General features: G+C 46.7%; 1 protein-coding gene across 1 annotated transcript in view; it reads right to left on the reverse strand.

The window, feature by feature from the left end:
- LOC123042769 (probable metal-nicotianamine transporter YSL3) overlaps positions 1 to 20,952 on the reverse strand; it is a 107,935-nt gene that overhangs the window by 38,657 nt on the left and 48,326 nt on the right. Inside the window, exons 3-4 of the mRNA XM_044465159.1 lie at positions 4,110 to 4,207; positions 3,893 to 4,027 (exon numbers count right to left, since the gene is read on the reverse strand). Of these exons, the coding sequence (XP_044321094.1) occupies positions 3,893 to 4,027; positions 4,110 to 4,207 (233 nt within the window). The remainder of the gene's footprint in view (positions 1 to 3,892; positions 4,028 to 4,109; positions 4,208 to 20,952) is intronic.

Raw genomic sequence — 20,952 nt, forward strand, 5'->3', positions numbered from 1 at the left:
TCGTTATTGTTGATGTCCCCTCCCTTACGAGGAACGACATTTCCCTTTCCACCATCATTCTTTTAAAGGTTGTCTCCTCATTCTTGGGGGTGTCTACCATGTAGACGTTGTAGTGGTTGTTGCACTCCACTAGCCTTTGTCCTGATGACCAATGGAGAATTGCCCGAGGACTCTCCTACGCCATCATCCATGTGGGTTGCCTCGTCGGATGCGCTTGCAAGGATGTTGGCTAAATCTTCAACGTTGGTGATTACATGGGTGGTGGGTGGGTCGAAAATTCTGACCTCCCCCAGTTTCTCGCCAGATCCGATTGTAAATCTAGTTTTCAACGTCCTAGATCACAAGCCGCTGAAGCAAATCTAATATCTCATTCAGAAGTGCCTTTGTTTCATTCATGGCCCGATCAAGCATCGGGACAAGAGAGAGCTTCTCCGAGGTCCAATCTGACATGGACCTAGGTTCTTCACTAGGAACCAAGCTAGATGCCTAGGCATTAGGGGTGGTGCTCTTCCGGCACCTGGATTGACTCCAAGGTTTGGGTCGGTGAGTTGTCATGCTTCTTGATGTGGTGTGACACCCAGTTGAAGAAAGCCAGCTCACTGTGATAGTCCATGACATACTCTAGGTTGCCAAATATAATGGTCTGAGCTGCAGCAAAGTTCTCGACCTAGCCTAGGTGGCCGGTCGGATCTGTGAAGAGGGTGACGCTACCGAAGACAAAGATCTGCCTTGGTAGAAAGTCATACTGCTACTGACTTGACCGTTGAACTAGAGCCGTGCTATCGAACTGCTTCGACTACTCAGAGGGACCAGCATGGGCCACCAATGATGGAGTCAAATCCAACAGATCTTGTGGAGGGTGTCTAGAGCGAGTAGCCTTGGTTCGATGGTAACAGAGACACATATATTGATCTACCATGAGATTGCATGTGTACAAAACTTGTCGTCTTTGGTCTAACCTCTCGGCTTATATAGATACCGGGGTAGATAGGGTCTACATAGGTCAGTAGCATTGAAGGATAAATGTGTCGAAGACGACCTCTAAGTCTTGGAGTATGCGCCAAGTCTTCGGGAGATATCCACCTTGGCGCTCCTAGGCCCTTCAAGTGTGGCCCACCGGTTATTTTTCACAGGTGGTCCTCACCCCGACACATATGGCTGGGAGCTAATGTGGCAAGCATCCCCTAGTCCAGGACACAGTCATGCAGTTGGCCTCGATCGACTACATAGTTCGGCTGGTTTGTATATGCTCGTTTGGGTGTATCTTGTGTGTACTACTTGTGTTAAAGAATAATATGTGTAAATTTGAAAGGACATGTTTTCTGAAAAAATACTATTACCCCATATGTAGTTCATTGTAAAATCCTCTATTGCTCATTTGGTAAACCAATAAAAATAAAAAAATCATGAGAAGTTCACTTCTTTTAAAATGTAGTTTGCCTAGTCTATGCCATGATTTTATACACAAAAAAAGTTATCTTAGAAATAATAATTTTAGTTCACGCACCTCATTCTCTCACTCCAGACTCATTAAAAATGTTGATAAAAGACCAAACTTTTCATGTAGTTCAACTCAATTCACACCAACTACAATTTTCCCTGTGGATTTTTTTTGTAGTTCGGTGTTCATTCAAAGAAAGTTCTTTGTCGGTTTAGTGAACTGCGTTTAGCTGAATACTATTAGCGGCCACAGTTCAGTTATCCATTAGATGTCACTCACTATTGATGGGGTTTGTCAAAGAAATGACATCCGCTTTTCACTATTTTAAAATTGCATCTAAGCCATAATGAACTAGAAAGAATGTTCAACATGAAAAGGTTGTGTCTTGTCGATATCTTCTCAAGGTGTGTCATTTGCATCATTTCTACCAACCAGTCAAACATTTCATGTAAATACGTCCACCTCCACTCAAGGGCGCCACACCATATTCAAAATTCATTTAAAACCCTACGGGAACTAAAACAGTGTCTGGCATGAAAAAGTTTTGCCTATTCTATAGCTTTCCAACGCCGTATCACATGCCTCGTTTTGATGAATGATTAAAAACTCGTAACAAAAAATAGAACTGAAAAATGGGATCATGTTATGGCTTATAGATTGACTATTCATCACCCAGGGTGCGGAATAATATATTCTTCACCTGAGGTAATCTTATGATCGTTTCATAAATAAATAGATTAGGAATACAAATAGTTATATTTATATTGATACACTACAGAAAATTTGGCATAGGAAAACAAATATATAGATCATAAGACCAGAAGATTTGAATTTTATGTATATTTTTACATTATGTTTTTGCATTTGTAACTTTTTGTAACATTAAAAAAATACGGTGATTTTTTTGCGGTATCTTTTTATGTCTGAATAAGACAAAATTTATGGAACATAAAATTACAAGAATTGATGTTAAAATAGAGGGGGCGAAGAATAACTATTCCTCCCCCAGTGTGACGAATAGTCAATCCCTATATTGGGGGCAGTTGATGGGCTGGGTTGGGCTTTGTGGTGTTTTTTCTAAATATCCTCTAGAAAGGCTTTGCACTTGTAGAGTGTTAATACCCATCATTTGGCCAATGTAGATGGTTTTCTAAGAAGTTGTCTAGGATGTTGATTTCATTGAAGATCGCCTAGGACACTTATATTTTTAACCTTGTTATCTAATATTTGGGTTATGTGCTTTACATGTGTATGCTATTTCAAAATTTTGTATAGAGAAATAAGGGAATATTCATTTATAAATTCTGAAGACATGTTGAATTTAAAGCTGATACACCCTTTGGAGTAAAAGTATAACTACTAAAATCAACAATATGTGTTATCATATTTTGGGAAATATCATTATTTATGTATTTATGATACTATTCTCTAAATGGTTGTCATTTACATTTCTATCTATAATATGAAATATGAAGTTGGACAAGACCTAACATGCTCACTAAAGAAGGATCTGGAAATTCACTTGCATCATTATCATTTTGAGGCCTGGTGATTGTGCTAGTCATGGTTTCGTCCCTGTTGTTGGGGTGCAAATTTGGGCATGGACATGGAAGTGACTCAATGGCGATGGAGGCACAACATTGCTCTACACTAGTGGCGCTCCAATAGGAGGATGAATCAGGCTATCCCAATATGAGGTGATGCAGTCCTAGCCATCTCTAGTTATTTCAAAATTTTCATGATCTTTCTTCAACACCCCTCCCTTTCCGAACATCAGGTATTAAAGGGTGTGGTCGTAGTGAATAGATGTGGGGTGGCGAGGTCCTCCACCTACTTTCAGTGTTTTGTCACTTACATGGGTGGGCCTTTGTTTCTATCAAAACTCCGGCTAGCAAGAAGGCTCCAACCAGCAGAGAGGTTGTTCTAAAAATTGTTTCGACAAGAAGTCTACACCCATGATCTTTCCTTTCTGCTATATCAACCAATGTCGACATGCTTGTGTTGTGCCCTTGGTGAAGGTGTTGGCCTGAAACTCTGCTTTGGGAATGACATCCGAAGTTTGACATTTGGTTGGACCCATCAACATGTGAGCCTCATTTCTTCTTGAAGACATAGCATGCTTTTCATTGGGCCTCGTGTTCTTTTATTTGGTGATTTGTCCCTAGCAATAGATTGTGGTAGATATCAGAGAAGATGATTGTGGTGAGCTAGTTATAGAAGTTAGGTTCGGGTTATTTTCCTTTTTCTTTCTATTAGAATATTTGTTCGGCATCTGTGTTTGGCTTTAACTAGCTTTGTTCAATCGTTAATATTTCGTTGTGACATTAATTAATATAGAGGCTAGGGGTTATCCTCATTTTTGATAAAATGAAACTTAATTAATATTTAATCATGGAGATAGTATGAACATATAACATCTTGTGACTAAATATTTGTAAACATATTTCTTACCTCTTCTTATACATTTCTAGTCCAAACAAGGGAAAGCTTGAAAATCCACAACCTTTTCCTGAAGCGTATAACCATGCGAACGAAGTCCAAGAAAAGCTACCGATGAAAAGTTTAAATATGGTCGCAACTTGCATCCTGGATAAACTATAAAGTTAGTTTCAACAATCCAGAAATAGCAAATTAATTTTGCAGCAAGCAAAGAAACTACTTGACATACTTTGCTACAATAGCTCCCTGAGGGGTGTGAAAACTGTTAATAAGGTGAGCTTGAGCTGTTCCTGTCGGGAATAGTAATCTGTAGTCAAGAATCATCACCTATAACAAAACGACACCAATTATATATGAGTCATAATTCTTAGAAAAAAGAAGTTTATTTTGGTAAAGGGCATGTTTGTCAAATAATATATCGAGGTGATACAAAGGTACTGAGCGACTGCATGGCCTTTGCATAACACGATGCACACAGCCAACACGTCCAATAAAACTGAAAATAATAAAATGTTTTACAACAACAATAAACATTCTAACATAAAATAGGGTAGAAAAAGAAGTAAATATAGTCTTTTCATATTTCTTGTACTTAGAAAGAAAAATCACATCCTCTAATGAACTTCATTTTTCTTCTTTCTCCAACTCACAACCTCGTCTACCGCCATGGCCCCTGGAAAGAAGGAGAAGAAGACCGCCACCGAGCCGCAGCAGGGGCCTTGTAATGCCCCGGATAAAAGTTTCCATATTTGTAACTCTGACTCTTGCCTTTTCTGGAGATGTGATATGATTTTTCCTTCGTGGTTGGGTTTTGTCTTTCATTTTGTTTTTTGTTCATGTCATGCATTTCATATCATGTCATCATGTGCATCGCATTTGCATTCGTGTTCGTCTCATGCATCCGAGCATTTTCCCCGTTGTCCGTTTCGCAATCCGACACTCCCACATGCACCCGGCGCACCCCTCTTGTCTCTTTTCGTGAGCGGGTATTAAACGTTCTCGGAATGGTCTGAGATTTGTCAAATGGCCTTGGTACACCATCGTTAGACCCCATGTCAAATTTCGTTCCATTTGGAGGCCGTTTGATGCCCCAACGGTTAACCGAGTAACCGCAAAAGCCTCTTGTGTATTGCAGCCCAACACCCCTCCAAACCAGCCCAATAACCCATCTAAACAATCTCCATGTCCTCCGTCATCGGATCACGATCGTGTGGGCGAAAACTACACCTCATTTGGACACTACAAACTCCCTCTACCTATATAAAGGCCTTCCCCGTCCAAAATCGCAGGCCAAACCCTAGCTTCTGCCTCCCTCCGCGCCATCGGACATGTCCGCCCGCCGGCGGACACGTACACCACCATCCTCCATGCGTTTCGGTCAATCAGAGGCCGACACGTCCCCACAACCGCTGCCGACCACTCCCGTCGCGCCACGTCAGCTCGCCCGAGTCTCCTCTCTCAACCGCACCCGCCGAGGCCCGGGTCGGGCCCTCTCGGTCCAACCGTCCACCGCCGCCGGATCTCGCACGCCACCGTGGCTCCGTGCGCTGCCCCGCTGCCCGTTCTCTTGCGCCGCCTCTACCCCGTGCTCCACCGCCTAGATCTCCACCGCGCCGCCGCCATCGCGCCCTCTGCCTCGGCCTCGCCGGCGGAGCCGCCCGCCGCTGCCGTGTGCCACCGCACCGCCGCCCGCCTCGCCGGCCTCGCCGCCTCGCGCCCAGCGCCACTTCGTTGTCTCCTCCACAGCGCCGCCCCATCGCTCGCCGGAGTTCCACTCCCGCCAGATCTTGTCCGCGTGGATGAGATCCACCAGGACACCAATCCAATCGGCGCACCGCACCGGCTCATCTTGCACCCTTCATCCACTTCCTCCCCGAGGTCCAAAATTCTATAGTCTTTTCCTGTCGTCATATTTTTTTGCCCCCTTTGGCATGCCATAAATCCAGGACCGTGACTCCAAATGATGCATATGATATGTCGTATTGTTTGTCTCGCTGAGCTCTCCACGATAGAAGCATTTACATGCATATTCATGTTCATTATGATGCCATTATCATTTATGCAAGAGTGCTATAAAATGTTAACTGCTGGTACTTATCAATTTATGGTGATTTGTCATTTTTGTTGCATTTGATGTGTGCATCATATGGGCATGAGGTCTACATGTGTTTTGAGATACAACATGCCATCTTTACAAGGGTGCTTGTCTTGTATTTTTGTGATCTATGTGGTGACTAGCACAAGCATGCAAACTAGGCTTCACAATGTTGTTGTTTACAGGGACTTAGGATTTTGCTGTCTTTTTCCTGCTGTTATTTTGATGCCATGTAAACTTGATGCTACATACTGATCCATGCTTATTTTGGGATACTTCAGTGAGGATGTTTTGAACATGTGGTTATTATCTATCCATTCATTTCCCTGGATACGATTGTGGAGTGCTCTAGCATGTCACTTTCTTGCTCTACTTTTCCTATAAAATGTTCCTGGCATAGTGTTAACATGTTGATCAATATTGCCATGGTTGTTTCTAGTGATCCATGCATCCTATTAACTATCTCTTGCCATGGTTAGCTTCATGAACATGTCGTACTGCTATTGGTATGCTTATTTTGTCATGAAATGCTTTGTGGTGAGTGGCATGAGCTCGCGAAGATGCCTTCATAAAACTGCTAATAAATCTTCCTATGTTTACATGGGTGCCATCATATCTTCTGTGCCTTTTTGGATCATAATCAGTAAGGGACTTTTGATCTATGCTTTTAGTATATTCATGCCATGCCTTTGTTTGCTATGATATGTTCCTGTAGCATGTTGTTTGCTTACTCTAAACATTGCTTCCTGATGCTGTTTATGCCATGTTAGTATTTTCACTAAGTCTGTGAAGCTGGTATCTTTTGCAATTTTGCAATGCTTGTTTGAACATGTTCTGGTGTGATTTAGCCATAGCTAAGTGTTCATGTTTTGTCAAACATCTCTTGTACATCACTTCCATATGCTTCGTTGCTATGTTGAAGTGTCGTGGCTTAGTTTCTTGTTTCATTCTAAGTGGCATCGTGCTATTAATCAAAGTTTTGCACCATTCTTGTTTTGCTTGCCATTTGCAAACCGTGCATCCGTTTCCGGTGATCTTTATATCAATTTCGACCAAAATAATCTCATCTTTCCAGCGGCATACTTGGTTTTCCAAGTTGATGCCTCGATCATTCTTTCCTTTCCAGAGCACGCATATGCATTGCATATCATGCCACGTATTGCATCATGTTGCTTGTGCATTGCACTGTGATTGATTGATGTTCCATTGCTTGTGTTCTTGCCTTGGGTAGAGCCGGGAGACAAGTACATGACCAAGGAACCTGTTGAGTATGCTAACGAGGATCAAGCTTTGAACAACTCTGAGAATTTTGCAGGCAAGATGACCATACCCTCGAAATCACTTCTATCTTTGCTTGCTAGTTGTTCGTTCTATCACTATGTTGCGCTACCTACCACATGCTATATCATGCCTCCCATATTGCCATGTCAAGCCTCTAACCCACCTTCCTAGCAAACCGTTGTCCGGCAATTTTACCGCTTTTGCTCAGCCCCTCTTATAGCGTTGTTAGTTGCAGGTGAAGACGAAGTTTGTTCCATTTTGGAACATGGATATGTTGGGATATCACATTATTTATTATTTAATTAATGCATCTATATACTTGGTAAAGGGTGGAAGGCTCGTCCTTATGCCTGGTGTTTTGTTCCACTCTTGTCGCCCTAGTTTCCATCATACCGATGTTATGTTCCTTGATTTTGCGTTCCTTACGCAGTTGGGTGTTATGGGAACCCCTTGACATTTCGCTTTGAATAAAACTCCTCCAGCAAGGCCCAACCTTGATTTTACCATTTTCCTCACCACCACCTATACTTTTCGCTTGGGAGTCACGCTCTCGAGGGTCATCTTTATTTTAACCCCCCCCCCCCCCCCCCGGGCCAGTGCTTCTCAAAGTGTTGGTCCGAACTAGAGCCACTTGCAGTGCCACCTCGGAGAAACTTGACGGCTGGTTTGAGCTATACGTAGTGTTCATCCGGTGTTTCCCTGAGAAAGAGATATGTGCACCTCCTATCGGGATGTCGGCACATCGGGCGGTCTTCCTGGTCTTGTTTTACCATTGTCGAAATGTCTTGTAACCGGGATTCCAAGTCTGATCAGGTCTTCCTGGGAGAAGGAATATCCTTTCGTTGATCGTGAGAGATTGTCATGGGCTAAGTTGGGACACCCCTATAGGGTTTAAACTTTCAAAAGTTGTGCCCGTGGCTATGTGGCAGATGGGAATTTGTTAATATCCAGTTGTAGAGAACTTGACACTTAACTTAATTAAAATGAAATAACCGCGTGTGTAGCCGTGATGGTCTATTTTCGGCGGAATCCGGGAAGAGATCACAGTCTCGTGTTATGCTTGAACGTAAGTAGTTTTCAGGATAACTTCTTGATCACTTCTAGCTTCTCGACCATTGCGTTGCTTCTCTTCTCGCTCTCATTTGCGTATGTTAGCCACCATCTTTGCTTAGTGCTTGTTGCAGCTCCACCTCATTACCCTATCCTACCCATAAGCTTAAATAGTCTTGATCTCGCAGGTGTGAGATTGCTAAGTCCTCGTGACACACAGATACTTCCAAACAGTCACAGGTGCCGATGATGATAGTGCAGGTGACACAACCGAGCTCAAGTGGGAGCTTGATGAAGATCTTTTCGTTGTTGTGTTTCGTTTCCTATTGTTCAGTAGTGGAGCCTAGTTGGGACGGTCGGGGATCTTTGTCTTCTTTTATTTTGGTTCCGTAGTCGGACCTTGATTGTATTCTGGATGATGTATGGTTAACTTGTTATATGTGTGAAGTGGCGATTGTAAGCCAACTCTTTATCCCTTTCTTATTCAGTACATGGGATTATGTGAAGATTATCCCTCTTGCGACAAACCTACCATGCGGCTATGCCTCTAAGTCATGCCCCGACACGTGGAAGATATAGCCGCATTGTGGGTATTATAGGCATGCGCTGCTAAAGCCCCTGATTCTCAACGAGGAGGGCCCAGGAAAGGTGCGGCCGACGATGTCAGGCATCCACAATAGGAACGGTGCGAGCCAGGGTACTCTGGTTCCCAATGGGCTGTAAGTAGCCCCGGGGCCCATGGCGTCATGCCCTGCGGCTCAGCGAGGGGGCACGACCTTTCCGTTCTTCCTCCATTCCGTCTTCACCGGGTTGGTGACTCCCTTCTCCGATTTATTCGATGTTATGCTCAGGCATTATCTGGTTCATGGGCCGCACCTGCACCCGAGCTCTGTCCTGCTACTCTCCGTGTCCGCCTACCTCCGCGAGGCATTTCTAGGGGTGATGTCATTCGTGCCTTTCCTCCGGAAATTTTTCCTCCTCCGGCCGACCGCGGCCAACCAGTGCTCGGGCTGCGTGTCATTCTAGGTGGTCGCGGGCATGGGGGCGCACATCATGGACATGCGGATTCCTGAGGAGGTGGAAGGCTTCAGGGAGCACTGGGTCTACATAGACACGCGCCAGTACAACCCCTTTCTCAAAATCCCGGCGGGGCCAGCGGTGGAGAGCTCCGGGTGGGAGCACGCTGAGTTGACGGACACCGCGTTGGAGCAAGTCATGGTGGGGATGCGGGTGATGGAAGCTCGCGGGCTCACAGCGAGCATGGTCATCACAGAGTTCGTGCATAAGCGCATTGCTCCCCTCTAGAGGCGCGCTTGCTCAGCATGGAGCCACTCGAGCCTGGATGACTGATGCGGAGCATCTGTCCATCATCCCCTAGGACTATACTATAACTCATCAAGCAACACGTGTTAAGTGATCAAACCATGCTATGTGTCATTAGGTATGAAGACGAATACCACCTAGCAGCTAAGGGACATCCCATGGGCATAGGAGAAGGACCACAAGACCACAAGGAAGAACAAGGCATCCAACAGGAGCAAAATAGCACCTCCCAGGCAAACCCCATGCGCACGGGTCCTCTAGACCCCGTGCCCACAGGCCACCCATAAGGCTTCTATAACCGAGACGCGCACCCCCGTGTGTGCAGCCTCCAGACCCCGTGCACACAGGCCCATGCTGCTGTAGCACCCCATGCGCATGGGCGTCTACCATGCACGTGGGACCCCTCTGCGCACAGGCCTCACTTACCCCGTGTGCACCAACCTCCCACGCTTTGGCAGTGGATGCCCTGTCTTGCCTCCCAAGTCATCTCCTTCCTCCCTTTGGCTATATATTTTGGGTCTAGGACATTTGTTAGGGTTAGCAAAGTATATGTGAGACATTGATAGAGATTTTCTCCTTCTACCACTCCTCTTGGAGATCAAGACCTCTTAGGAGATGATCCAAAGTGGATATCAAGATCTCTTCTTGAAGAAGACTATCATCAAGACCTCACCTCCTTAGGAGTGGGAAGAACATTAGCTTTGTGCTTGTTTCCTTGGATTGTTCTTGTATTCTTGTGGATCTCAACTATGCTATTCTAGTGGATGTGTGATTGGGTTTTGTTTGAGTGAATTGCCTTTTTGTGTTCTTGTGTTCATCCCTTCCCCCCTCCAAGTGTGAAAAGATCTCCACTTAGGGTTCCACCCTCAACATCTTGGTATCATGAGCCGTGGTTGATTCACATCTTGGAGTCCCTACCCCCCCCCCATATTCTAGCCTAATTTTGTTGCTTTTTGACCCAATTCAAAAATCCACACGAAAATAGCCCCAGATTTTTCTTGCAATTTGTTGGATCTTGTCAGGTTTTGTTGATTTGGTCCACGAATTTCATGCTTGACAAGTGGATCTACCCCTTACCCCCATCCCCCATCCATCCCACCACCGATTTTGGCCGAATTTTGGTGATTCTCCACGAATCTGGTCGTGTTCTTTTGCAGCCAGAGCACCCTGTGCGCATGGGTCATCGGGGCCCCATGCACACGGGCATAACATACCCCGTGCGCTCGGACCCTTCAGTATAGTTTGGCCACAACCCCTTTTCCCTCTTTTTGCCATCTTACCACCACCATTTACCATTCGCATTACATCCAGTTGGTTTTTGAGATTTTGGGTGGCGGTTCACCGTGTCCTAAGGTGTTTCGGCTACGTAGGGATGGTTCGACTACAACATCACCGCCAATCATCATTGCCCCGGTCTCGACATCGACAACGGCCAGTTCATCTTCATACTAACCGTAAGCAAGGATAGTAAACTCGACGACATCTTGTATTGATACATTGCCATTACATTTGATATCCTCGAGCCATTTTGCATCACTTAATAATCGAGACTAGCGAGTTGAGTATTGTCGATCCACACTATTTGAGCACCATTAGTGATATGTCTCTCCCGTGCATATCATACTTGTTGTCTCATATTCCCAGCTCGAATATCAAGCATTGTGGCATATTCAAGAAAAAAGGAGAAGCTTTTATGCAAAAGAAGAGAGACAAAGAGCTTGTAAGCAATAGCATTGAGCCATTTTGCATAGTTCCATCATCTTGGTCAATACATACATAAGCATGCTTGGGATTGTAGATGGCCCATATCTCTAAAGGTTGGTGCACAAGCGTATCTTGCCCATTTGAGCAATCGAGCTAGATTCTTTCTAGTATCCGTACAATAAGAGCATCTTCTGTGGTTCCACATTTTGAGCTCACTCCTTGGTTGTGCGGATCCTGTTTATCTTCCGTGTGTGTGTTCCTAGTGATATCCTTGGGTTTGATCTATTTGTCTTACTTGCAATTTGTGCATCTCTTCAACATTATCAATATCTTGGCTAACAATTGCTTGAATTTTGTGCCACTCATCCTAACATAGCTACTCCATAAGCCTTTACTTGTAGGTGTGAGAAAACAAGACCCGGTACCAATTCTCCTATTATATCATTCCGTTGAGTGATACTCGATACATCCTCAATCGTCTGAAAAGGTAACTTTGGTATTGTCCTCTTATTTTCCTACTCACTGCCACTTGGTTATGATGGATAGACCAAGCGCTTCGGCGAACCCACTCTTCAAGGATCAAGATGACGAACGTGACTACGTCACCAAAAATCACTTCTTCATCACCCAATGAGTCCTCCATCAAGAAAGTGAAGCTTTGGGTGACCGCATAAAGCAACTCGCCACCGACCTACGCCAATCGGAAGCAAGAAACCGGGACTACCTCAACTCCAAGCTCACCACACAAATGAAAAAATTCCCCAACATGATCATGAGCCGCGCGTCTTCCACCACCTCTTCGTCAAGACGACGCCTCTCAAGTCGCCACTCTTCGGGCTACTCTTCTTCTGATGCAAGTCCCCTCCATCTCGTTCTCCTTGATGCACCGACACTCAAGATCACCAATCTGAAGAAACTCCATTCCATGGCAACGGTTTGCAAGACCGAGTCAGAGCATGTGAAAGATTGAGACGCCAAGAACAAGACGTCGTCGACCAAGAGCAACCTCCACAACCGCAATGTCAAGCACCTGAAGACGGAAACGTGATTCGACAAGAACAAAAATGTCGTGATGAACAAGCCCTTGGAGCAAAACACGCACTCCGCGAAGCCACTAGAGACGTCGTTAAACGCAACAGCCAAGTGCGTGAACAAGAAGAAGCACTTCGCCAAGAACGACAAGATGATGCCGCTCTACATGAGGAGCAACAAGAAAGAATGAACCAGGAACACATGCCTTGTCCTAATCGGCAAGTCCATCAAGAAAGAATGAACCAGGAACACATGCCTTGTCCTAATCTTCTTCCACGCCAAGTCCGACATCACCATCGTCCACATGATGAAGAACAACACTATGGCAAGCTCAACTTCACCATGCCAAAATTCTTCGGAAGCAACCACCCCAAGGAGTATCTCTCATGGGCATTGAAGTATGACGAGATATTCCTTCTTCACAATTACGAAGAGGTGAAGAAAATCGCCAAGGCCTCCCTCGAGTTTCAAGACTACATCCTCATTTAGTGGTTAGAAGTGATCGAGCGGCACCAAGAGAGAGGCGAACAACCCATCATGACTTGGACACACATGAAGGACGTCATGAGTTCTTGCTTCGTGCCTCCACACTACACCCGCGATCTTTCCAAGATGTTGCAACTCCTCAAGCAAGGCATGAAGACGGTGGAAGGATACTACCAAGAAATGGAGACTGCCATGATACGGGCCAATGTCAAGTAAGATAACGAGCAAACTACGGCACACTTCTTGAACAGCCTAAATCACCCAATAAAGAACATTGCCGACTTACAACCTTACACCAACCTCCTCATGCTAGTTCACCAAGCGACAAAGGCCATGCGACAAGTACAAGATGATTTGAAACATGCCAAGTACTCTTCCAAGACATACGGCTCTTACACCCAAGCTTCCACAACTACGACACCTCCTACCTCGACTAGAGCATCTCCAAGCAATGGCCACAGGTCAAGTTACAAGAAAACTTTGACATCTCCAAGTCCTCCTCCAACTACAAGCAATTTCAAGCTGAGAGCTTCATCATCATCTACTGCAACGGATGAGACCGTCAACACAAGTTCCAGCAAATGCTTCACATGTCAAGGCCAAGGCCACAAGACATTTGAGTGCCCCACTCAACACACCATGATCGCCAACGATGATGGCACCTAGCACTCAATGAGCAAGGAAGAAATGGAAGCCCTTGAGCATGTGTGCATGCACCAGTGCGTGAATGAAGATGAAGATGACCGAGTCATTTGTGACAATGATTCAAGCCCCGCTCTCGTTGTCTCCAAGGTCTTGACAGTTCAACACCAACAAGACAACGATCAACGCTACCACATCTACCACACCAAAGTGGGCATCAATGGACATTTCATGAAGGTCATCATCGATGGATGAAGTTGCCACAATTTGGCAAGTGAAGAGCTATGTTCCAAGCTACAATTGGTCAAGATGAAGCATCCTCTCCCCTACAAGGTCCAATGGCTTAGCAACTCAAGCACCATTCAAGTGGAGCACACCGTGCAAGTTTACTTCAAGATCGGTGCATACAAAGACGCCTTGGAGTGTGATGTGGTTCCTATGTCTGTGTGCCATCTCCTCTTAGGAAGACCTTGGAAATTCAACCGCAGCTTCATCCACAATGGGAGAACCAACCACTATAGCTTCAACATGAAGGGCAAGGAGTACATGCTATGACCTATGTCGCCAAGTCGAGTGATCACCGACAAACATGCATCCACCGATCATGGATAGAATAGTGATAGTGTGAACCACCAAAGCTAGAGTGAGTGCCACAATCCACAAATGAGTGCCTCCATGATGAGTGACAAGAAAAACTTAGTGCTTTTAGCTACCAAAAGAGACATGAGAGAAGTGTGTGAGAACCCATCTAGTGTCGTACACTATATCCTAGTGTGCAAAGATGAAGCAGCAAAGACTAACACCTCTAATCATCTACCTCTAGTGTTGTCTAATCTTTTGTAGGAATTCACGAATGTATTTCCCGATGAGCTACAATCGGGTCTTCCTCCTCTACGTGGCATCGATCACTGCATCGAACTCATCCCCGGCACACCCCTACCAAACAAGGCTCCATACCACGTCAACCTCGAAGAAACTAATGAGACACAAAGGCAAGTACATCACCTCATTGACAATGGAAATGTACGTGAAAGCTTGAGCCCTTGTGTCATTTTGGTTATTCTTGTGCCTAAGAAAGATGGTAGTTTTCGCATGTGTTCCAATTTCTGTCCCATAAATGCTATCACCGTTCTCTATAGGCATCCCATTCCACGCCTTGACGATATTCTAGATGAGCTTATCGACGCCACCATGTTCTCAAAATTTGATCTTAAAAGTGGCTATTACCAAATTCGCATTCAACAAGGTGATGAGTGGAAAACGGCTTTTAAAACTAAATTTAGCTTGTACGAGTGGTTTGTTATGCCTATGGGTTTATCGGAAGCACCCGGCACTTTCATATGTGTGATGTGCTATGTTCTTCGAAAATACATTGGCATATGTGTTGTGGTCTACTTTGATGATATCCTTGTGTTTAGTGAATCATTAGAAGATCATGTCACCCATCTTAGGGATGTGTTGCAAGTTCTTAGAAACAACCGTGTTTATACTAACATGGAGAAATGCATTTTTGCTATTGATAAGCTTGTTTTCTTGGGCTTTATTGTGTATTCTAAGGGTGTTCATGTTAACGCGTCTAAAATTGAAGCAATTAAAAGTTGGCCAGAACCATAAATTTGCAACAAGTGTGTAGTATCCTTGGTCTCGATGGCTTCTATCATCGCTTTGTTAAGGACTTTGGCACCATTGCATGCCTTGAGTAAGAAGAATGCACCCTTTGTTTGCGGACCCTCTTAAACCTTTGCTTATACATGCTCCAATTCTTGCATTGCCTAATTTTGACAAAACTTTTGAGGTCCATTGTGATGCTAGTGGAAATGGTATTGGTGGAGTTTTGATGCAAGAAAACTGACCCATTGCATATTTTAGCGAAAAAAATTCTGGTGCCCAACTTGGCTATCTTATATATGACAAAGAATTATATGCTTTAGTGCGAGTATTGCATGTTTGGGAGGAATATCTTCGCCCACCTAAATTTGTCATACATACCGATCATCAGACGCTTCAATACCTTAAGGGTAAAACAAAGTTGAACAAAAGACATGCTAAATGGTGTGAATTTATTGAATCTTTTCCCTATGTGATCAAGTTTATTAAGGATAAAGAGAATATTTTCGAGGATGCTCTTTCCCGCAAGTGCATTTTAGTTCCTCAACTAAATTGAATGTTATCGGCTTTGAGCATGTTAAAGATCTACATGCACATGATCCTTTGTTTGCAATTCCTTATGCCAAATGTCTTGCTAACATTTGTAGGGTGCACTATTACCTTATGGACGGTTATCTTATGCGCGCTAACAAACTTTGTGTACTCGAGTCTTCTCTTCATATGTTACTTTTTCATGAGGCTCATGGCGGCGGACTTATGGGACATTTCAGACGTGACAAGACCTTTGCCACACTCTCCTTCAAGTACTTTTTGCCAAAGATGTTCCGCGATGTTGCACACTTCACCAATCGGTACTCCACACGTCGTGAAGGTAAGTCACAAGATCAATCTCATGGTTTACATATGCTCCTTCCTATTCTAGATCAACCATGGGAAGATATTAGTATGGGTTTTGTGCTTCGATTACCTAGGACTCAAAACGGCAAGGATTTGGTATTTGTTGTTGTGGACCGATTCTCTAAAATGGCACATTTCATGCCATGCAATAAGATAGACGATGCTTCACATGCTGCATATCTCTTTTATAGGTAAATCTTGAGGTTACACAAAGTGCCAAGGAAAATTGTGTCGGATGGCGACTTCCAAGTTCCTAAGCTACTTTTGGAAGACACTATGCGCCAAACTCGGCATCAATCTATTATTCTCGACGGCCTATCATCCCCAAAGTGATGGTCAAACGGAAGTCACCAACCGGACGCTATCTACTCAACTACGCATGTTGATCAAGACAAACATCAACAAGTGGGAGGAGTACTTACCCATCGCCGAGTACGCCTACAATCGCGCAGGACACTCTACTACCAACAAGTCCCCCGTTGAGGTCATCTATGGCTTCAACCCTTTTTCACCCTTGGACATCCTTCCTTTACCACTCCAAGAATGTGCAAACATGGATGCAAGTGCAAGAGAAAGTTATCTCAAGAAGATGCATGAAGATACAAGGTCTACGATCGAGCGTCAAGTACATTGCCTCACCACCAAACTCAACATCAACAAGACCCCCATGGTATTCAAACCGGGCGATCTAGTATGGCTACACCTCCGCAAGGACCGCTTCACGAACGAGCACAATTACAAGCTACTACCGCAAGCCGATGAACCTTTCAAAGTGCTAGTCCGTTACAATGACAATGCCTACAAGATCGACATCCCATGGGACAAGTACAATGTAAGCGACATCTTCAATGTCAAGGACTTGGCACCCTGCCATGGTGATGAAGAACACGATCCGAGGATGGATCTCTCCTAAGGGGCTGGGGAGATGATGTAGAGCATCCCTTCATCATCCCCATGGACTCTAATACAACTCATCAAGCACCACATGGACCTAAGACAAGAGGTCGAGCACGCGCCATCCAACCCGAGGTCAACTCGCTCCTACTTGAGATCGATATGGATATGAATGGATCTTGGATGCTACCTCAGCAAAACATGATATGTGTCATTAGGAACAAAGACAAACACCACCTAGCAGCTATGGGACATCCCATGGGCATAGGAGAAGGACCCCAAGACCACAAGGAAGAAGAAGACATTCAGCATGAGCCAAACAACACCATCCAGCTGACCCCATGCGCATGGGCCCTCCAGACCATGTGCCCACGTGCCACCCAGAAGGCTTCTATAACTGAGACACGCACCCCCATGCACATGGCTTCCAGATCACGTGCACACAGGCCCTTGTCGCTATAGCACCCGATGCACACGGGCATGTACCGTTCCCACGGGACCCTATGCGCACAAGCCTCACTTACCCCGTGCGCACGGGCCTCCCAGGCTTTGGCCGTGGATGCCCTGTCTTGCCTCCCAGGTCGTCCCTTCCTATCTTTGGTTATATATTTTGAGTCTAAGACATTTGTTAGGGTTAACAAAGTATATGTGCGACATTGATAGAGCTTTGCTCGTTCTACCATTCCTCTTGGAGATCAAGACCTCTTAGGAGAGGATCCCTAGTGGATATCAAGACCCCCTATTGCAGATGATTATCATCGAGATCTCACCTCCTTAGGAGTGGGAAGAACCTTACATTTTGTGCTTGTTTTCTTGGATTGTTCTTGCATTCTTGTGGATGTCGACTATGCTATTCTAGTGGATGTGTGACTGGGTATTGTTTGAGTGAATTGCCTCTTTGTGTTCTTGTGCTCATCCCTTTCCCCCCGTCCAAGTGTGAGAAGATCTCCACTTAGGGTTCCACCCGACAACAGCCACCCCATGAGGCTGAGCATCGATCATCCTTCCCCAAAGGTAGTGGAGGGGCTAGCGAGAGGCTGCCTCGGTCTTCTGCTTCAGTAACCGGGAGGACACGTGAGCCATCATGCCGCTGTTTGATCAGTGGGGCTGGTGCCCATGGGTCATGAGGGACCCCGCGACAATCATTCAAGTGATGCTGCTTCCCAGCGGCAATGACGTCACAGGGGCAGTGGCCACAGCTTAGGGTGGACACGGTCCGTCCGGTCCGGTCCCTGACCGAGCCACCGTTTGGACCGGCCGGCGGCGGTCCGGAATGGACCGGACCGACCAGTCTTACGGTCCTGTTTCTTGGGACCGGGTCGGTAGAGGCAAAGCCCGGGCTAGCCTGAGCGGACCGGACAACCGCCATCGGTAACGAGGTGCGCGGGAGCAGCGGCGAGGTAAGCGACGTGCAGGAGTGCTCTGGCGAGGTGGAAAACATCGCGAGTGCCGCTCGAGGTGGGCGACGTGCGCGGGCGGCGCGGCTGTTACTCATGAACGTGGATTCATTACCAGTTTTTGTGTTGCATGCAAGTAATATATCGCATGCATGAACCCATGATTTGCAGTGCGCGGGCCTTGCCATGATTAGCGGCTCAAATCGGACGTGTAGATAATCGTCAGATGGTACCGTAATTTTTGGAACCAACCTTGTTTCTCTCGTACTTGCTGTTTTCAGTTCGACTGAAAAAACTGCAAAAGAAACAACAGCATGGATGGCGCGTGATTATAGGAAGCGCCCGGTATAAAATCTAGCTCCTTCCAAGAAAGCACTTGCCTCATTTGTTGGATGAGAAAATTACTAAGGAGCATTCCTCTGCGTGCGTGCTGTGCTGAAACGGCTCCCAGTGATCCGGAAATCATGGCCGGGCATTTATCCCACAGTCCAAAAAATAGTATTTGCCGTGCCATGGCACTGAAATCCGTAGCCATGGCATGAATTGGTCTGACGGTTCGGGTCGACGGCATGGTCTAGAACTCGCGAACTGCGGCGGTGCACGCAGGGCAGCGATGGCGAGCGACGGCAAGAGGCCACAGGGCACGGGGAGGAGAGGAAGGAAGGTGTGGGCAACCTCAGGGACACGGTGGTTCAGCCCAGTTCTGCCGGTGGCTGCGACGACGAGGAAGGGCAACAGCGATGGCTATGTTTTCTCGGTCCGCTCGGTTGGACCTGTTAAAGACCGGACCGAACCGAGAATTTTTCGGGCCTGATATGGCAGACCGGACCGGCCATTTTATGTAGCGAGCTAGGACCGAGCGGGCCAAGACCGAACGGGTCACGAGCAGGCCGAAAAGCCCGCTTGGTATGTCCAGCCTGAGCCACAGCCGATGCCCAGAGCGAGGTGACAAAACCCTTGCCGATGGCAAGGGCCTACAACGGCGGTGGTAGTTATGCTGGCGGGTACCATTTCGAGCCCCTGCGGCCCGCCCCTCCAGTGGAAGAGGAGGTGCTTGGCGTGGGAAGCCCCCCGCCTAGCAGGGTGATCCCGCCTGCTAAAGCCTCGGGAGGGTGCCTAGGCAGGCCTCCTGGAGGGGACTCAGAGGAGGCCCCAGCGAGCCATGAGGAAGTAGCAGCAGCCGTCTCAAAGGAAAGCTAAGGAAGAGGCGGTGGGTCCCTAGAGACGAGTAAGGATCCTTGCCCTGCGCGCTCTTTGTGTCCACAACTTCGTCTTGCTTGGCTTGGCCTGACCCCTAGTTATGTAGGAGGGGCTCTGGACCGAAGAAGAAGGAGGGAACCTAGGACAAGGATGCCGCAGGGCCGACCGGGGCCTAATAAGCGCCGGGGGCAGTGGATACACCAACGCCCCCGCCGAGCCCCGTGGAGCATGGCAGAGTCACCGAGGAGGAACCTATTGAATTCTCCTAGCCGCCCGAGGAACTCCTTCCTCCTGCTAGAGGAGGGGTACCTTTCAAAGGGGTCTGCATAGAGGGTAGGTAGGCACTAGTGCGGCGGCCACCATAGGCTCTGAATGATCGCCAGAGCGCCATGAGGGGAAGGCGGCCGCGCCCAGCCCTCCCCGCTTGGCCGAACCATTGGCAGGTGTGGAAGTTGAGGCGGAGCTTGAGGTGGATCCTGGCCGCCCATAGGGGAACGAGCCCCCCTCAGGTGGAGACCTGGACAGGTCTGATGATGTTGCAGCCCCCGGGTCCTCGGAGCCAACGAGCGAAAATATATAATAGAACACCTGCACCCAGGCCTTTCCCATCTAGCCATCCATTCTGCGCTTCACGATTCGTGCAAACACATTTCTCTTTTTTGTTTCACTCGCATAAAACATGTTTTGAAGTTCAAACCTTTGCAGCGTGGCAAAGCATTCTATCTAGAATCTAGGATAAATCTTTCAGATTTTTTGGTCAAAAATAAAATCTGAAAGATTTATCCTAGATTCTAGATAGAAAGCTTTGCCACGCTGCAAAGGTTTGAACTTCAAAACATGTTTTATGCGAGAGAAACAAAAAATAGAAAATTTCAGATAAAAAGTTAGTTGTGTTGCACAGATCTTAAAGCAATATTGGAAAGCTAGGATAGCAAGGCCCGGGTGCAGATGTTCTAAAAATCCATGTCTAGCCAACAAGGGCGGAGGTGGAAGGACCGGACGTGCCCTGGGCCTTGTTCCTGGTGAGCTACAGGTCCTACTGTGAAGCGGGAATCTGCGCCATGCCCAGTCAGCCTCCGCTTCCTAGAGGCCGACCTCAAGGCCGAGGAAGAGAGCCTCCGCCTGGAGCAGGAGCGCCTCGCAGAAGGCTGGCGGCAACTAGACATGGCCGTCAAACTGAGCCGCCGCCAAGCCGACGCAGCAAGGAGGGAAAGTGAGGAGGTCGCTCGTAAGACCCGAGAGCTTCTTGGCAGGGCGATCCGTGATGCGGAAGAGGCTGCCTGATGCCTGGAGGAGGTGTCAGCGGAGGAGGACTTCACAGAACGCGTTGCGGCTCGGAGGCTCGACCCTCTTCCCACAAGGGGCGGTCGCCTGATGCGAGAGCAAGGCGGCGGTCCTCGAGTTCGACATGGAGGTCTGGGAGAATCAACTTCTGTGGACAACCATCGAGCAGGAGAGGGAGT

This window comes from Triticum aestivum, chromosome 1A (genome assembly GCF_018294505.1).
Source record: "Triticum aestivum cultivar Chinese Spring chromosome 1A, IWGSC CS RefSeq v2.1, whole genome shotgun sequence".
Classification (NCBI taxonomy): domain Eukaryota; kingdom Viridiplantae; phylum Streptophyta; class Magnoliopsida; order Poales; family Poaceae; genus Triticum; species Triticum aestivum.